Below are 20,472 nucleotides of genomic sequence, written 5' to 3'. Positions count from 1 at the left end.
AGACCACACGGACAATCGTCCGTGTGATAGCTTGTATGGGGGCTGAGAGCTGACATCCGGCGACGTCAGCTTTCCGCCCCCATCAGTGGCGTCATACCCTGATTAGCATGCATACGCCCCGCGTTTGCATGGGAACGCCCATGAAACGCGGGGCGTATACATAGGGAAATGAGGGTATGAAGCCCCTCACGCCCCTATACGCCCCCTTTGCGGCGGACGAAATACGTCTGCGGCGAATGGGGCTGCACATGCGCAGATTGACCTCTGCGCATGTGCAGACTAAAAACATCGGCGGTACGGCCGCAAGCGGGCCGTACCGTCCGATTCAGAATAAGGGCCTTTATTAGCGCTTACCCTGATCCCATCTTTACTACGTCAACTAGGGCACCAACACAACTGCTTCAATCTCCAAGCTGAGCCACACTTACTTCACATGATTCAAATGTGAACTCTTCCAACTAGAATGTAAGTTCAATCATGCTATGAGGTTTCATTACACATTTATTTGCTTGAGGTTTTCATTGTCAGATGTATTTTACACGTGGGCTACAAACGGATACAATACAGGTGTGTACGCAGGCGTGGAACAACATTCAAGCAAGGTTTAAAAGCACTGGTTACATTAGTTTGTAGATGAAACTCATCATAGTTTTAGGCCAATTTTCCACCAAAAAAGCTACAAGATCATAAGAGAGAGATCATAAGACAGGAGATCACATAAAAATAACATACCATCATAACACCATCGACAACTTGGATAATCAATTCTGTACAATGTTAGATCTAAAACTGACAACAAAATCTAAAATTAAAAGCTAACACAGTACGTACGAACTTCCCCACAGGATCCAATTATCATAACATTATAAATTGCAATCTCATACTGTATCCTGACTCGCATAATTTTAGCAAGGTACAGAACTGTTAACACTACAACCTGAAACACAATGTAAATATATATTTAGACGCTTGTCACCAGAAAATTACTACAAACTACCAGCAAATTACTACAATCTAGAAGAAAGCAGGTAGCACGAGCAACTTACTAGGTAATGGGGGAGTAACATTACTGATTTGTAGAGTTGGCTTTTAATATAATACGTGAAGGTGACAGTTTAAGGGGGGGATTTAATTACTCGTGCTAAATTACAGCTGTTAAAAAAGGGTGGTAGCCTTGAGATTTAACACACATGGCTTTTCTATACCAGAATCAATTTCACCAGAGCCACTTTTTAACGGCCCAATAGATTAACATGGTAATGGGCGTTAATACACAGAAAATTCTGAATAATTCACATATTTGGTTATTATTAGCAGTTCGTTATCAGGGATTTTTCACGTCTCCTCCCTGATAAGTGCCACCATTGGGCTCACTTACGGGCTAATTGAATAGCCCTGGAGGATTCATTAGCCCATACTGAATTAAGTACCGTGCTAATTGATTTCCCCCCTAAGTTTTATTTGCCTATGTAGCACATTAATATCTTCAAATATATCAAAATAATGGATCGCAAGTTAGAAAAAAAGCAGTTGCCTGCGATCAAATAGTCCGATAGAAATAATAACCGCCCTTGCAAAATTGTGAATATTATTATTTATTCGGTAATTGACAATATCTAATTCATTTTCCAAGTTTTCATGGGGTAACAAATGTCTTGTTATGTCGTCGCAAATGTGTTTTTAGAAATTACAATTATTGGTGTGTGGGCCTATTATCTAAACGTGACATAACATGGAAAATATATTTCATACAAATCTATCTCCCAAACATAAAATGATACAGAACGATAAAGCAACCCCCCCCCACACACACACACACACACACACACACAAAAAAAAAAAACTAAAGTGAAGAATACTGGCTCACTACAAGCCCAAGCGATTTAAAATAACAACTTTATGTATAAATGATAATACACATATCAGAGGTTTCAAATTTTTTATACTGTGAAGGTAATAAGACACGGCTGGTACACTAATGATATGGGTTACATACGCACATATATGCAAATAATGAACTACCAGTGGTAGTAGGCTGCTACTTAAATACAATACTCAACAAGAATGAGTTCTTACATTAATGTGTAACGTCAATAGAAGATTTGGATAGTGTGACAAACTGAACACTAACATGAATAATATAGGAAGAAATATAGAGTAGCACAGGCACTTTAAATTATTACACATGGTTCATAGGGAAGCCATGGGCAAAATAAGTCCCCCATACATATTTTACGTAGTCAAGGGACAAATGGGAGAATCTGTATAACAGCACAAACATATTTCACCATACCCCAATGTTTGCCACAGCACATATCTATAATTTACACATGCTTGTGCTACACATGGAGGTTAACATATTATCAAATTATAATATGGTGATTTAAATACAAGCGATGTAAACAGAAATGAACTGTAGCATTTGGGATTTATTAAGTCTGGTGAAGTGATAAAGTGGAAGGTGACAACGCATCAGCCAATCAGACCCTAACTGTCAAGTTATAGTATGGGTTTTGAAAATGAGAGTTAGGAGCTGATTGGCTACTATGTTATCACTGCCCACTTTATAACGTCACTTAAAAAATCTGTCCCGTTGTCTCTTAAAAGTATGTACCAATACAAGAACACCCACCATCCCTTACATGTCCAAGAGAATACTGCATATGCCCATTATGGAACTGAATGTGTGTTTCTCATTCAAAAGCTGTGATCTGAAGTTACTGTACATGTTGTCAACACCAAAAAAATGGGTACACTTATATATATAAATTGTATAGGGCCATCATATTACACAGAGCTTTCCAGAAAACTGATTTATATAACACAGTCCTTGCCCCGTTGGAACGGGAAGCGGTCATCTATTAGAATGAACTTAGGTCTACAGTCATTAGGTCGACCCCACTAGGTCGACTGGCAGGAAGGTCGACCTGACTTAAGGTCGACATGACTTAAGGTCGAATTTGCATAAAGGTCGACATGAGGAAGGTCGACTGGTCATAAGGTCGACATGGGGTTTTTCACTGTTTTTTGAGCCGACATGTGCCGACAGGCGGTATTTCATGCCCTACCATCCACTAGGGCGTGGAGGAGGTCATTAAAGCTGTGGCGAGCGAAGCGAGCCACCGTGCCCGAAGCATTGCGAGCGAAGCGAGTGATGCGAGGGTCCGATTCTCATTGCCAACTGTGTCCATGTCGACTGTGTCGACATTCGGATAAAAAAAACAGTGAAAAACCCATGTCGACCTTTTGACCAGTCGACCTTCCTCATGTCGACCTTTATGCAAATTCGACCTTAAGTCATGTCGACCTTGGCCCATGTCGACCTTAAATCAGGTCGACCTTTCAGCCAGTCGACCTAATGGGGTCGACCTAATGACTGTAGACCTAAGTTCTTTCTGACAGATGTAGGACTACATTTTCTATGAAATAAACTCACATAAATATGCGAATGAAATTAACCAGCCAGTTTGTATTTGGACCAAAGAAGGAAATCAGAGCACCCATATTGGAGCAATGATGTGAATGAGATGTTTAGCAATGTTAGTCATTGTCAATGTTAGTCATTGTACAACGCAGTTAGCAATTGTCCATAATATCATATAGTTTGTGTAGCCAGCTTAACATTTGTGTGCTTCTTAAATATAGCGTCTCCCTATTTGTAATTAAACTGTCTCGGGTCCACGTATGTGAAAAGTTAAAAATTGGAGAGGGATAAACAACCAGCCAATCAACTCCTACCTGCCATTTTTCAAACCCAGCCAGTAGCATTATAGATAGGAGCTGATTGGCTGGCTGTTTATATTTCCCCATTTACACTTTTCGAAGCTTGATACACCTGTTACATATAAGATTACCAGGTCTAAACTCTGATAAATGCCCCAAGGCTTTCCCAAGATGTGAAATAGATTATGCTAGGGTGCATTTAAAACTCATGTTCATGATTTGTATGCAAAACAGTGGGAGTGGAGGGCTGCTGAACATGTGATTTTCTATGCGTTACCCCACCCACATTCACAAAGCTTATTTCTTACTGCCAACTCTATCAAGGACAAGCATATATTCTCAAACACTGAATTCCATTTTGTTTTCAGTTCATTCTCCATAAAAGGATACAACAGTAATGCAAAAAGCACAACGTAGAATATGAAGTTTCACAGGGAGGGTTACACTAATGCACATAAGAAATATAAGCATCATATATCATAACAAAAAGCTATACTACTTCGTACAGAGGTAGGAACCTTACAGCTCATGATTAAACAAATATAAAGCAGTGCAGATTATGGCAAATGGCACAAAGAAACTAATAGATTAGATGTTGGAATGCATTGTTCTCTGTGCCACAGAAACTAAAAGCTGCAGTTCTCCTCCCCTGCTAACATCACCATGGAAATCTCTAGAGCAAGACCTTATCCCAGAATGCAGGCCACCTCACAATGCCCTTTCACTTACATTTAACATGCTTTCCCCCCAAGTATTTAGGATGACAAAAGAAAGCTTACATTTTACCCTCATTGCTTTCTTCCCCTACTTGGTACAAATAATTACAGCCTCTTTTGCGTTTTCTTCTTCAAGTGTTATAACATGCAGTTAAGTTCAATACTATCTATCTATCTATCTATCTATCATGACAACAATTGTCTAGTATGGCAGAAAGGAAACACCTTTCAATAAAAACTATCATTTAAAATATTTTAGCAGTGGACAATATACAGTATTTGCATTATCAGGAGCCAACCAATGACAGCAGTTGCACAAAGCTAAATCATTAAAAGTAAACCCAAACTATCTTAAATTATAGCTATCAATGTAAATGTAGGCCTTAAGGTCCATACACACTGGGGGATTTTGACTATTGTGTAAGGACAACGATGATGAGGAAAATCCAGGGCTGAAAATCGCTCAATGCATACACACTGAGTGATTTTCACCCCTCTGAGTAGGGATGGCCATCGACCGTCGATGATTAGAAATCATTGATGGTTTATGGCCGATGTCGAATAGTTTTGCCATCGATGGGGGAGAACCAGATGGTTTCCCACCATCGATGTAAAGCTTAAACGAATAGTTTTGTTTTTGCCTTTTCCCTACAGTGTCGGGACACAGAGCATAGCTCCGCCCCCGACACCCGCGAAGCCCCGCCCCCACATTTTGATTGGCCCACAGGCCACTCAGAGAAAATGGATGACCATCGATATACAAAAATATTGATGGTTATCCATAGAATGGTTATACACTATCGATGGGCTGTTGTACTTTTGCCATCGATGGCAACCATCGATGGCAAAGGCAACGATGGCCATCCCTACCTCTGAGCGAAGCAGGAAGCTATGGAAAGCCAAGCCGTCCACCCCATTGCTCATCTGCTGGTAATAACAGCAGCTGAGCGGTGGACACTGGAGATGATGCAGGAACGTGCTGCCCCGTACACTCAGGGCCGCTTCTGAGCTGAAATCAGCTCAAACGACAAACCTGAGCTGCGTTCATAGGCGCCGGAACGGGGGGGGCGAGGGGGCAGCTTGCCCCCCCCCCCAAAATTACTGAGGCGCTAAAGCAGCTGTGCGGGCGGGCGGCTGATTAATCAGTAATATAGGCGGGCGGGCGGTGGGCTGATTAAGCTTGATCCAGCCTCCCGCCCATCCGCCTATATTACTGATTAATCGCAGCCCCGCTACATCCAGTAATTGTCACCCCCGCCTCTTCCCCCTGGTGCTAGTGTGGCACCCGCAGCGTGAAAGAACCCTGACGCTGCACTCGAGGGGTTAATGACGGGCAGCAGAGGGCGCGAAAAGGAGCCCTCAGTTTGAGGGACAGGAGGAAGGAGCCAATGAGAGGAGGGCTGGGCGGCGCCAGAGGAGAGGAGAGCGAAGCGGAAGGAGCGAGTGCGCGGAGGTGAAGACAGAGGGCGTGAGTAGGCAGCCCAGGACGGGGGAAGACGCCGCCGTGCTGAGGACGGCAGCAGAGCTCCGGGGAAGCGGCGGCAGGAGCCGAAGAGGAAGGAGGGACACGCCGGCGTAGAGACCCTCCACACTTGAAGCAGCCCAGAGCAGAAGCGGCGCATCTGAGTGCGGCAACGCTGCAATAGCAGCGCCCACACTAGAACGCCCCTGCACAGGAGAGGAAGCCAGCGCCAGCCTGACCGACGGCCGGAGGACCAGTCGAGACGGGCAGGAGCCTGCACCTTGGTCCAGGATACAGGTACTCTCCCTTACAAGGGCCCCTGACTGGTGTCCCACGCTCCACTCCCTGCCACCAACGTCTCGCTGTGCTAAAGCTAGGAGCCCACGTTGAATTCCCTGTCCCTACCCTGATGTGTGGCTGGAGCCTCAGGGACTCCCGGAAAAGACCCTCTTTGCCCCATTCATCATTTGCCCGTCTGCCGCTCCGTAGAAGTACAAAGTGTACTTTCCCTGCTGCTAGAACTGAATGCATGTGTCAGCAGGCTCTCAGCATTGCAGCACTCCTGCTCTAGCTCCAGCAGTGACAGTCCCCTCAATCCCCCTGGTGTATAATGCCCACGTGTATATGCCGCTGCCCTGTGTATAATGCCCATGCGTAAATGCCGCTGCCTTGTGTATAATGCCCACGCGTATATGCCGCTGCCCTGTGTATAATGCCCATCCCACGCATATATGCCGCTGCCCTGTGTATAATGCCCATGCATATATGCCGCTGCCCTGTGTATAATGCCCATGCATATATGCCGCTGCCCTGTGTATAATGCCCACGTTTATATGCCGCTGCCAGTGTGTATAGTGCCTGGGGGTAACATATAGCAATTTAGGGGGCGCCAAAATGAGATTATATCTTGCCCCCCCCAACCTAAAAACGTTCCAGCGCCCCTGGCTGCGTTCATATAAAAAACACCCAGTATGTATGGGCCTTTAAGGCTTTCTGCAGATACGTTAATTGAACGTGATTAGCTTTTGGGCTACTCCCTAATTACCCAACATGTACTGTGTTTCTTTGGCGGTAAGCAGAGGTGGTGCACAGACAGAGGAAGGGAACATTGATCCCTATGCTTTCCTTTGCGCATGGTATTTCTGTTAAAATGCACTATGGACCATTCATGAAATAGATTGCAAGCCTTATGTTTTTGCATTCAGGTTTAGTAGTAGGAAGCCTGTGCACATGACTGGCTGATATTTCATATGGATCAATAATCCCTTTGTGTCTGCGGCCAACCTCTGGGATCCAGTGCAAAAATGACGACAAATATCTTGTGTACAAAGACCCTTACAGATATTTTTCAAATACAATTTGTTACTTGTGACTACTGCTGCGTCATAAAACAAGGTACATCCATGTTTGATAGATTCTGCATTCAAAAGTTAATCAGTGATTTCCTAGTCACTGGTTTGTACAGCAAAATACTCAAATGAAGAAATAAATGAAGAAAAATCAAACTTTTACAGAATGATTTAAAGGCTACAAAGGCATTGTGTTTTTCCTTGGCCAATACAGGTCATTTATCAATATTTCAAATAAATGATATCTTATCAATATCCACACTCCTAGCATGTACTTTACAGAATTGAATCACTAATTATATAAAAAATAAAAATGCTTATAGTGCGTCAGATGCATCCAATCTGGCTCCCAGCGTGTAATGTGTTTGTGTACTAACAGTTAACCAAACACATCAGTGTAAACATGTAATTATGATTAATAAGAATTTGGTGTAATCGGTAATGTTAGAGCTGTGAATTCTGTATTATTATGTTGGGAAGTAAACAGGAAGGTGCCACTATGGTTAAATGTGACATGGTACAGAGCAGCCTCAGCAGCAAATAAAGGTGCTTCATGTTCGTATCAAAGGCAGCTGCTGTGAGAGTGCTATTTCCAGATAATGTGTAGTCACTGTTACATGCAGCTGTTTATCACATCGATGTCAAATACAACAACATGGATTTTTCTAGGGATGATGTTATGTATTATCATCCTTAGACAAGCAATTCAGAGGACAACTAATATAATGTACTGTACACGTGTGTATACGTATATACATGTATATTTATAGCTGCACACACACCTACACATGGTATTCTAATTGAACTACTGCAGAAGATATACAGTAACTGCATTCACAGCACTTCTCTGTATATAAACATGCACACTCAAGGCAGCACAGCTATAACTGAAAGCCCACAACTGTATATATTTTTTATTGCTGTACTATTGTTATTTAAAAGACTAAAATGTATTTTTAGATAATAATTATAATTCATCATATACTCTGTAGTCCAAACATATCATACATGGTTAGAAAATGTTTTTTATTTAACCAATGATCTCTTGGTTCTCCTAAGGTATACACTGAAGGCATCATAACTAAAAGGACTTTATAATAAAATAAATGCTCAATATGCAATGAAAATAGTTACAAAACACGTCACTGCGAGCTGCACGAGAGAAAATGAAATTCCACAGCTGTAACATTACAGATGGTCAGATACTGATGAAACACAAGCCTATTCCCCGGCTTCAAATGTTAAACTTACCCAGCATAAGAGCTTATCTAAAATCTCCCAACAAGCTGTCACCTTCTCACATTAAATACACAGAAATAAAATGTCACATACTCAAGAGTGCATGTCATTTCTTATTTAATACGCATTTATTGTATTCCTTATCAAATTCAGCCTGACTAGTATACCAATCTACCATCGTGCAATTAAGCTGCAAATATTGCATATTGTTAAACTATGTCCAATTCGCAAAACACCCGTTGTCTTTTTTATGTTCCTGTTTAATACATCCCCCAACAAGGGAAATAACCATTCTGAAGAGCGCAAGCAATAACACACTATGCACTACAGGGAAGAATTACCAATAAATCAACATTTTCCTATAGTGGGCAAGGAAACCATGCCTATTTACCTCAGTGGGGCCTAAAAAAATATCCAGCCTCAACCCACCGGCTAGTCTATAACACAACAACAAAAAGTCAAAACAGTTGCTTTTCACACCAATAAAACACAAATGTGTTCGTTTATATGCTGTTAGGGGGTAATTACTGTAGTCACTGTCAGAAATATGGACGCAAAAGGAAAACAAGATTCCTGCGGATCATGTATTGGAGAAACTCAGTAGAAAATGAGTAAAACAGAGTTCATGTAGCAGATGATACAGCACACCACAGTGAACACATATATCATGTTCGGCACTGCAGTCAAGAGTAAGAAGTTTATTCACTTCTCATATGGGAAATAGCTGGGGTTAGTGGGTTAGCTTAGTGACTTCTCATTGAGGAATATGTGGTTACAGTGTCTTGTTTAAATCACTTCTCATTTGGGGAATGTCTCGGGTTAGCGTATACCTCAAACGAGAAGCCAAGGGTAGTCGGTGAATTACGGTCTTCTCCTTAGAGAGACGTGGGTGACTTCTGTGACTTTTTCTATCATTCTCATTTTGCAGAAACACAATGTGGAGAGAGCATAAAAGCAGGAAGCCAGTCAGCACATTATGGCTTACAGACTGTAAAACCTGGAGGCAGACTATAAGTAATCCCTACGGCTCTGCTGGCTCCAGTTTAAACACCATGGACAGTACTCAGCAAAGAAACACGAAATGAAGTGAAATAAGCATTGAAAACAAAAGCAAAAGAAGGGTAGGAAGAGAGTGACAAAGAGAACACAAAGGAGAGGAGATGTACTGGGGGGGGATGACCAGGAATAAAAATCCCCATAAATAAAGCAACATAAAAAAATCCCATAAGAGTTCAAAGGTAGAGCAATAAAAATGTATATAAATAAATGAGACAAAAAAAAAAGAAGAATAGCTGTAATAAATAATAGACCACTTGATGAGGGGAGGATAAATGTCTCTCAAGACACCACTCCCACTACCTTATTGTTACCAAGTAAGATCACACAAAGAAATGCTTCTCTACTACACATGCCTGCCGCACAAAGAGGTAGTCAGTTAGTTTTTGGACCTCAGCCCCATATAATAATGAAAGACCATCTTAGTCATGGGAACTTCTATGGTCTCAATAAAATACACATCTCATTTTGTACTCAGGTATGAGGAAGAGGGGGAAAAAACAAAGCCAGTTTCCATTTTTACCCAGTGATGTGATGAGAGAAAGTAATAAGGAGAGGGAGTTGGGTAGATGCTGAGAACCCCTTGCAAATAGTATTAAGCAATGATGAGCTGCTGTACCATCTGTGCGGCAGTTGCTAACAGTCATCATTTTAACCCGTTTTTCATGTGCTCTTGTAAGTGAAGATTTTAGGAATGGCATCAGTTTGACCTTTTCTATTTGTAATGTGACACTCCAAAGGTGGCTATAAAGGATGCTTCTGTATGCACTGCAGGCACACATGTACCCCTGGAGGCAGCTCTAACAGATTGCGTTGTAATCTCTTCAATTACCATGGTGACACAAGGGCACTTCTGGTGTTGGGCTACCCCACAGGTTTATGAGGTGGTACTCTTCTTCACTAATAAATGATTCACACACAAGTACTGAGTGGTGGTCCTCAGCCATGGAAGGTATGAGCAGCCAAAGTGCAACTTAAATTGCAATGGCTACCCAGGAAATCATGTAAATATTGTGTGGAATAAGGAAAGCAGCAGCTTTAGCAGGACATACAACACCTGGTGTCATATTCGCCCCTTTTCTGCCTGGGCCGGACTTTCCCTCAGCACCTTGTATAGCATGTCCTGCTGTGATCAGGGATGCATGATCCAACTCTGACACTCACCCAGGTCACATGTCCATTTGAAATTAGAAACGGCAAAGTCAACCCCCTCATGCCGACCTATTCACCGTGCCGGGGCGGCGAATCCAGCACATTAATACATTTACAATATGTTAAATTAAATTGATCAAATTAGCCTCAAGGTAGACACATAGCAGCGTGAAAGAAACTCCAGACAGGCATATAGTACATAATATATCTTGTAGATAGGGAACATGCATTTCTACCTGGATGTCTGACTATGTCAAAAATTCTATAAAAAAGCACTTATAGTGGAATTAGGAAAAAGATGATTGAACCCAACTATACATTACAATGGGATGCTAAAGGCAGGTGCATGGGAGGTGTAAGGTAATACCATTGGGACAAATCGTGCTCATTACAAGTTACTGACCTCAAGAGGCCTGTATGGGAGCTGCCGGCAAGCTAAGGGTTACATGGATGTTCTACCCGGGCAGCTCACTGCAGCACATCCAGGGTGCTGCACCTGCACAGCTAGTGATCAGCAGAGCCTGCACAACAATGGTGTATATGTACACAACTAGTGATCAGAGCACAAGCCTGCATGCTAATTCACACACACACACACACAAAAGCAAGGATGCGAGCACCAGGCTTATTACACCAACGACACACACATACACAACTAAGGCTCAGGACACGAGGCTGTGCACTGATGACACAAGTGCAGTGATGCACAAGCCTGCTGCACCTTGCCATGCAGACAGCGCTAGTGATCGGGTGTCCCGGTGCCGCTGCTGCTGCTGGCTGGGAGAGATGGCTGCAAGGGACCAGTGCGATGGATGCGGCGGTTACCTGGTGCAGGAGCAGGGCCGCCGCTAGGAGGGTCGGCAGCAGGGAGCGCACTCCGGGCTGTCTCCGGCACATGGTGTGTGGGGATGGGGTCGCGATGGCTGCAGGAAGGATGCCCAATGACAGATAACACGGCCGATCTCCTCCTCTTCTCCTTTTCCTTCTGTTCTGCTGAGGGCTCCTATATGACAGCGGCAGCCCGGCACAGGGACGCGGCGGCAGCGATACACATAGAGGAGGTCACACACATCGCATCCCTACACACTGTGCCCAACACACATATTGGGGGCTTTCCAGAGGATCCTCCTGCAGCTCCCACCCACCCCCCGGGAGGAGTCCCGCGGCTGCGTCCTCGCTACAGCTACAGATTGGAGGAGATCCTCTCCCTTTTGTCTGCCACCTTGTAGTCCACCGGCGGCAGCAGCAGCAGATAACGGGGCTGGGAGACGGGGGAGTGACACCAATCCAGCAGGGGCGGCTGTTGTTAGGGGATGCTGCGGGTCAGTGCTGGGTGCATGTGCCAGCCGCAGCCCTGTCTCAGTCCTCCTCCTCGGTGAGTCCCAGCTCCTGCTCTGTGCGGCTGGTACTCTCCGCCAGCATCACCCTCTCTCTCTCTCTCTCCTGCCTTCCCTCCTCACTCACTGATAACAATGCAAGGCGCTGGCTGGATGAGTCCCGGGGGGCTGGCAGCTCCTCCTCTCCCCTCCTGTCACACTGTCCAAGCACACAGCACAGTGACATGCCGGGCTACATGTAAGCTCACATGTCATTAGCATGATGCACTATTACTCCATGCATGCTAAGGTGCTATGGATTATCCAAGCTTTATGGTTCTGTAAAGAGTAAAATAAGATATACTTATGGCAGTAAAGGGAATTCGGTACTTGTGTAGTTTCAAGGTGCCAGCCTATGCCGTCACGTCAGTGTTCTCGCGCCCAGCGTAGTTAGCGTTGTCAGTCAGAAGTAGCGTAGCGTCCCTGGCTGCCTTACTTGTGTAGTTTCACGGTGGCATCGTAATCTGCGTTATCAGCGTAGGCTGGCGCCGTGAAACTGCGCCAGTTGAGCTCGCCACACCATATAAGATGCAGGAGCGTATCATTAATGGTGCGTCTGAGATGCTCCTGCGTGTGAAACAGGTGGAGCGCCTCTCCACCGGCACAGAGAGGGGATCATGCTGGTGCTGCCGGTGTGAGAGAGGCGCTGAGTAGGCTTCCAAGGGACGCCGGGGACAGAGATGCTGTTCCCGGCAACAGCACTGTAGTTATTTGTGTAGATTCACGGCGTCAGCCTATGCTGATAACGCAGCTCACGCTGCCGCCGTGAAACTACACAGCCTTTTGGCTACGCTGATAACGTAGCTTAGCCTGCCACAGGTTCTCAAACTCAGTCCTCGGGACCCCAGACAGTGCATGTTTTGCAGGTCTCCTCACAGAATCAAAAGTGAAATAATTAGCTCCACCTGTGGATCTTTTAAAATGTGTCAATGAGTGATGAATGCACCTGTGCACCTGCTGGGTGATCTGGAAAACGTGAACTAAGGACTCAGTTAGAATCCCTGATATTTACTATGGGAGAAAATATAGTGATTACACCCTTAGATTTCTTGCCCCATAAGCAAAGCTTCAGCCTATCACTGATACTTCCACCCCCACAACACCTACGTCTTAGCCGCTCACTTTGCACTTGCCGAATACCCAGTGAGATTTGGCAAGTGCATACACGGGCAAAACTTTATGAGACTCTTGTTCAACCTACCCCACCCAACCACAGCAGAACAGAAGCTGCTGCAGGTCTTTCACACCGGCCTATTTTCCAGGGTTGGCTGATGTCCCAAGATTTCAACCCTGTTAGCTACCAGGGTTGCTCCCAGGACCTTCCCAAGATACAGGCCAGTGTGAAAGGTGCTTCCCGGCTTGCCTGCCGCTGGCCACGGTGCTGAAATATGGCGCCGCACGCTCTCTGCCGCTTGCCTGCCTGGTGACTGCTTGGGATGAAGTGTGCCCTCCCCCCCCCATTCACTCCAGTGCCTGATGTGGAAGGCAGTTAGAAGAGACAGCGGAAGCAGCAGAGGGTATCCAGCTGGTGTGCAGCCGGGGGCTAGAGGCAGTGCACCGGTGTCCACATGCAGGAGGAGGGATGATCCACACAGGAGGAATTCCGCAAGACTGCCTTTAGGAAATGGAGCGGGTGGGGTTTCTCTCCCCCCCTCAAACCAGAAAATGCAGGGACTAGGCAGATGTGAAAAGAGCCATCCCGGGAATGTCCCTGCATGATTTCGGGACTGTATTCCCTGGTAAGTCCCTGAATTTTCTGGTGTAAATGGGGCATGGCTATCCATCTTCCCTTCCGAACCACAGCAGGGCAGCAGCCAGACAAAGTCTCCAACAGTTAAGTTGCAAGTATTGTCAGAAAACTGAGGGAGAGACAAGTACATTTACAGAGGAGACAGTCCTCACAGAACTCTCAAAACTGAAAATGGATAAATCAATGGGGCCAGATGGGATACATCCAAGGATACTAAAAGAGCTTAAAGGGGAGCTGGTAAAACCAATAACAGAATTATTCAACCAGTCACTAGCTACTGGAGTAATCCCAGAGGACTGGAAAACAGCAAATGTAGTCCCACTGCACAAAAGTGGAAGCAAGGAAGAGGTAAGCAACTATCGACCAGTGAGCCTTACATCAGTAGTAGGGAAATTGATGGAAACACTCTTAAAACAAAGAGTTGTAGAATATCTCAAAACCAGCAATTTACAGGATCCAAAACAGCATGGGTTTACTGGGGGAAGATCATGTCAAACAAATCTTATTGACTTTTTTGACTGGGTGACTAAAGTAATAGATCAAGGTGGGGCTGTAGATGTAGCTTATCTAGACTTTAGTAAAGCTTTTGACACTGTCCCACATCGCAGACTGTTAAATAAACTTGAAAGCTTGGGATTGGATTCTAAGATAGTTGAATGGATAAGAGCGTGGTTGCAGGACAGAAAACAGAGAGTTGTAGTAAACGGAGTACAGTCAAAGGAGGGAAAGGTTACAAGTGGAGTACCCCAGGGATCTGTACTTGGACCGGTGCTTTTTAATATCTTTATTGGTGATATTGCAAATGGAATTGAGGGTAAAATGTGCCTTTTTGCAGATGACACAAAGGTATGCAACAGGGTAGACACACCAGGAGGGGTAAAACAAATGATTGAGGATCTAGGCAGATTAGAGAAATGGTCAAGAGAATGGCAACTACAGTTTAATGCCAAAAAATGCAAAATCATGCACTTGGGTCTCAGAAATCCAAAGACTCAATATAGTATAAATGGCACTATAATGGAAACTACTGAGGAAGAGAGGGATCTAGGTGTCACTATTTCAGGGGACTTAAAAGCAGGTAGGCAATGTAACAAAGCAATGAAGAAGGCAAGTCAGATGCTTGGTTGCATAGGGAGAGGTATCAGCAGTAGAAAGAAAGAAGTAATAATGCCACTGTATAGGTCATTGGTACGACCTCACCTAGAGTATTGTGTTCAGTTCTGGAGGCCATATCTCCAGAAGGATATAAATACATTAGAGACTGTACAAAGAAGAGCAACTAAAATGGTGCATGGCCTACATCACAAAACGTACCAGGAAAGACTAAAAGATCTTAATATGTATACTTTAGAGCAGAGAAGGGAAAGGGGGGACATGATAGAAACTTTCAAATATATCAAGGGCTTTAACAAGGTACAGGTGGGAGACATTCTTCACAGTAAGAGGAGCAACAGAACACGAGGACATGCACTGAAACTAGAGGGAGGAAGATTCAGGGGAAATGCGAGGAAGAATTTTTTCACAGGAAGAGTAGTAGATAAGTGGAAAAGCCTCCCAACAGAGGTGGTAGACGCAAATACAGTAGTACAATTTAAACATGCTTGGGATAAGCATATTGATATCCTTACAAAAAAATAAGGATCAAATATGGTTTGAGGTAACATGTTTACCCTTCCCAATCACAGCAGGTCAGAAGCTGCTACAGCAGCCAGACCAAGTCTCCAACTATCCACCTATCCTTGCCAACCACAGCAGGGCAGGAGCTGCTGCAGCAGGTACAGAAGATCCCAAAAACCCTCAATAAATAAGCAGTCAAGACAAAAAATAACTGACTGGGGATCGACTTCACATGGATTTTACAAGATGATTTGTTTAAGCGTTCGAAAGTTATCATGGAACGTCCATACATACACACACACACACAAACATCGTTCAATTATACTTATGTAGAAAATCGTAATTGTATGTCATACGTAGATTTAATTATGTGGTGAAGGACAAGATTTAAAGCTCCACAATTTTTATGATTGGCAGTTATCGGTACTGGTTTTGGCTATTACATTGACCTTAAATAATTTCAGTTAGTCCTGGACCTCAGGGCATACAGATGGAGCGCCTCTCAGCCAGTGCCGGGGCTCGCCAGATTGCCGAGATGGCGCTCCATCCGACTGGGACGCACGAGCATCCTACACACACGCACGTCCCAGTTACTGTGCGGCGGGGGACCAGGACCTGTCTCCACTTCAGAGAGACGGCAGGGTTAGCTGGGGGCAAGCGTTGGGGACTGGCTGCAGGGACCAGGGGAGAGGTCCGCTAGAAGGGGATGCACGCGCGTCCTCTTCCGGCGGTTGGCGATCCGACCGCCAGCCCCGGATGGAATAGGCCGGGTCCATCTGGCATACACTCTTTCCAATGCTGGCAGCAATGGAGCGGAAGCCATGTTGCATTCCTCAGCATGGTCCTTGCTTGGGATGTCCTCCGTAGTACTGCATGCACAGACAATGGAGAATGTCATTGACGACGTGCAGGGCACACATCATCAACGGCATAGCGCTTACACCATGAACATTTTGTTATTTTAACCTATCGGAATCTGCTTAATTGTTCACAATATTGTCTAATGTGTACCCAGCTTCAGCATTGTTTACAGGCTAGAGGAGTGTAGAAGTGTGGAGGAAAATCTAGTGCTGTAGGCACAAGTGTTAGACATATCCATCATGATCAACTAAGAAAATAATATGCAGTCATGTCAAAATGTATGGAAATTGAGTGTTTGGTGGTGTAAATAAAGTAACTTATTCTCCCCCTATTTGTGCACTTTTAAGAGGATTTTCGGATTACAGCTGACTTGGATTGGAAGTCATGATCACCCAAGTACAGTCAATCCATGGGTATATCTATTATAACATCTTCTCTTTTAATACACCAGCATGTGTATATGCATGTCTTTTTGTGTGCATATCTGTGTGTATATTGTACATACCTGTATGCGCTCATAAGTACACACACACACACATTGTTTATTCACACTTTTATCACACCATCACTCTATATGTAATATGGCACCACATGTGGGCCTCACTGAGGACGAGCCTGTGGGCTCGAAACAATTGTTGTATTGTTCATGTCTTTTTGAATAAAGAACACGGATTGCAAGTCTCCGAGTGACGCCCCTGCTTTGGTGAGCTGTTGTGCTGTATATTTGGGGTGACCCCCCTGGGAAGGCACCGGAGCCATACTTGACCTACATTGGGAGTGCCGGATTTCTTTTGGACATATATATATATATATATATATATATATATATATATATGTATATATATATATATATATATTACCCACCGCTACATCACCATGGGCAAGATGCAAGGAAATGCGGCCAAACCTCCAAAAATACAGTTTTCAGTGGTTTGGCCGTGGTCTGCATATGTACCAAGCCCTGAGTGCGATACATTCTAGGGCATGGATGAGATGGGCAATACGATCTTCAGATCAGTGTTGCCCATAGAAGCCTATAGACTTCTATCATGGCTCCTTGCTCTGAGGGATCCAACAGGATCCCTCCCTAGCATCCCTGGTGGAGAGGCGCTCCATCTGTACCAAGCTCTAGAATGTGATGCATTCCAGAGCTTAGACCCGTCACCTGTATTATCCAACAGGAGCCGTCGTTACCCTCCTCAATGCAGTCCTGGCCTAGAGGCTTTGGTGCATTTGGAAATGCGGTAAAACCTCAGAAAGTGGTGTTTTTACCACATTTGTTCTTTAGTACATCCCACTCATTGGGAAGACTGCCCTTTTTATGCAGATAAGTACCTGATAGGTGTCACTATGTATTGGATACTAGATGAATTGCATAGTACATCCAGCTTAAAATACACCATGTATCTTAAGGTAATGAGATATTCCTTTATGAAACTTTACTCATCCTTGATCGCAGCAAGGATGAGGTCGGGGTGTACATGTGTAATATCATCCAGCATGACTCTTCATATATAGTGTGTCTCTTTAGATATGCCTGTCTCTATATAATATTCCTTACCATGGGCAAGATGTTCGAAAGGGTAGATTTACTAATTATGTATGTGAGTTCTATTGAAGATGGGATGTTGGCCATATAAACCAATCATGTTTTAAAAGGTGATTAATAAATAAGAAGTAGATTCTGATTCTGCTGTGGGCAACATCCCATCTTCAAAAAATACTCACATCTTAGTAAATTTACCCCTAAGCCTTGAAAAGTGATAAAGTGGAGATTGATAAAGTACCAGGCAGTGAGCTCCTAACTGCCATGTTACAGACTGGGTGTAAAAAAAGACAGAAACTGATTGGGTGGTCATTTAGTACTCTCCATTTTATCACTTATCAAAATTTAGTACATCTGGCCCAATGTGTCTTTATATGAATTTGCCCATCTTGTAAAATTCTCCCCAATGTCTCTTTAAGTATAATATCACCCACCACATCCTTCTCTGGCTCCTCTTCACCTACAGATCTCTTTTCAAACTCCTCACTTACTCAACTCCACTGCTCCCTACATCTTTACCATCATCTCCATAACACTCCTTCCCACCCTCTCTGGGTCAGCCATTGACTTTCCAACCCACTGGTTACCACATCTCACTCTAGAATCCTCCCAAAAAGCTGCGATCCTGTATTCGTGTACCATGGGACCTGTCCTATGGGGTCTCAGGGCTGTACATATCTACAGTTTATATATATAAAGCACATACCCTCCAACATTTTTAGGGCAGAAATCGGTACACATTCGGAAAGGGGGCGTGGCCATGGATAAAGGGGCGTGGTCACCCCCTCTTTCCGAATGTATACTGGGCATTTTTTTAGATATATGTATGCAGGAGAAGAGAGGGGGGGGGGGGTGGGGAAGCCATGTTGGAGGGTATGCAGTCAGACAGTCACAGTGTGCAGAAAGGTGGAATATGGCTCACAGAGACAGTCTCTGGTTGGTCTGGATGATCAGTCTGTCTGCAGCTTGTCATCTCATATTACTAGTTACACTTGTGACTTACTGGTGCGCTGAGCTCCAGGTCCAGGGTCTCACTCTCAAGTCTCCAGGATATCCCCTTCTCATGCGCGCCCCGGCTCGAGTCTGGCAGCCGCACCGCGCTACTAACGCCAGCCTGCCTGCCTCACTGTCCTTTCACGCCCTGAGTCTGCGCATGCGCAGACAGTGAGGCAGGGCAGTGCAGACGTATCCTATCCATCCCCTGAGCACCAGACTGTGCGCAGGGTGCAGCGCTGGTGCGGCAGTGACGTCATGCAATGCCCGCCGGCGCCGCAAGGGACACTTGGGAGCCGGAACCAGGAGGGGAGAGCCGGGCACCAGGAGAAAACAATTAAAAATTTGGTAATTCGGTACAAAATTATTTTGCCGGTACAGTACTGTTAAAAAACGGTACTGTACCGGCAAAATCGGTACAGTTGGAGGGTATGAAAGCAGAAGAGCAAGAAAAAACATTTAATCATGTTGTCATGTTATGACAGTTGTTCTGAATTCTGTCCTCTCCCAATGGTCTCAGTAATGTCACCTGCAGATCGTCCCAGCAGAACACTCATTTATAGTCTCTCTCTCCCATACTTCACAGTTTGTGCAAAATAAAAATGAACTGATCACAACCAAAAATGTATAGAAGAAAGAAATGTGCACAGGAATGCACATGCAACATACAGAGAAACCCTCTGTACAGGAGAAAAGAGTTCTGATTCCACAGGTGCTTGCCCAAATGGCTGCAGCCTACAAACTTCCTTATGGTAATGCAGGACTTGCTAGCTGAATATCCGTGTGTCTGTATGTGGATATTGATCCTGCCCACCATTTTTTCAGCCCAAACCATCATTGAAACTTTCACCAACACAATGCAGGGTGCAGAAGATCTGGATCAGAAACAGGCATCCCATTGGCACAGAAGATGGCTTACATGCCTACTACACTCATATGACACTCCTACAAAAAGATCATGCATCTTCATGATGACCATCGAGTTTCCACCAAGAAAGGTTATTTCACTGAGAGAGTTCTCAATCGATGGCCAGATCAATCCGTAAGCACTGGCATACTCCATCCATATGTAAATTAAAGTTGCAGATATCATTTTATGGCACACACCCATTATTATGCAGATATCTGTGAGAGGAAGGAAATGGTGCTCACTACCGGGAAACCAGAAGGCAGCAGCACTGTCCATGCTGGGAGAAGAAACAAAGCAGGGTAAGAGGGCTGGAGTCCGGGAAAGGCGGAAAAGTGTAATTTTAGGCCCTTCTGTCTAGTATCTTAATGTCCGCTCCCTGGTTATTAAAATGGATGAATTGCTGCTCAGGGTCTCCAGCAGTCACCTTATGAGCTCCTGCTCAATAACTATTTTAACTGAGACATGGCCTAATTCAAAGGGCTAGGCAATGAGCTCCTAACTTTATTTAGGGCTGACAGATCCCTTGATTCTGGAAAGGCTGGATACACACTATAAGATAATTTCTAACAATATGCATGTTCACGACCCCTCTGCAGTTGAACATGCAGTAAAATTTTGCCTATGTTGATGACGACTAGGGAGGGTATTAAGGTCTGATCGCTGCTATGTGAGCAGTTTGTCGCCGCCCCGTCAGTGAAATCCCGTTCCATACAAGTCTGAGA

General features: G+C 44.5%; 1 protein-coding gene across 1 annotated transcript in view; it reads right to left on the bottom strand.

Annotated features, from left to right (window-relative positions):
* CDH2 (cadherin 2) overlaps window positions 1-12,166 on the bottom strand; it is a 259,251-nt gene extending 247,085 nt beyond the window's left edge. The window contains exon 1 of the mRNA XM_083187475.1: window positions 11,523-12,166. Within this exon, the coding sequence (XP_083043601.1) occupies window positions 11,523-11,594 (72 nt within the window). The 5' untranslated portion in view covers window positions 11,595-12,166. The remainder of the gene's footprint in view (window positions 1-11,522) is intronic.
* Window positions 12,167-20,472: the final 8,306 nt, after the last annotated feature.

Source organism: Crinia signifera, chromosome 5 (assembly GCF_055691185.1).
Source record: "Crinia signifera chromosome 5, ASM5569118v1, whole genome shotgun sequence".
Lineage (NCBI taxonomy): Eukaryota > Metazoa > Chordata > Amphibia > Anura > Myobatrachidae > Crinia > Crinia signifera.
Note: the sequence above shows the minus strand (reverse complement) of the source record. Positions and strands in the feature narration are given on the sequence as shown.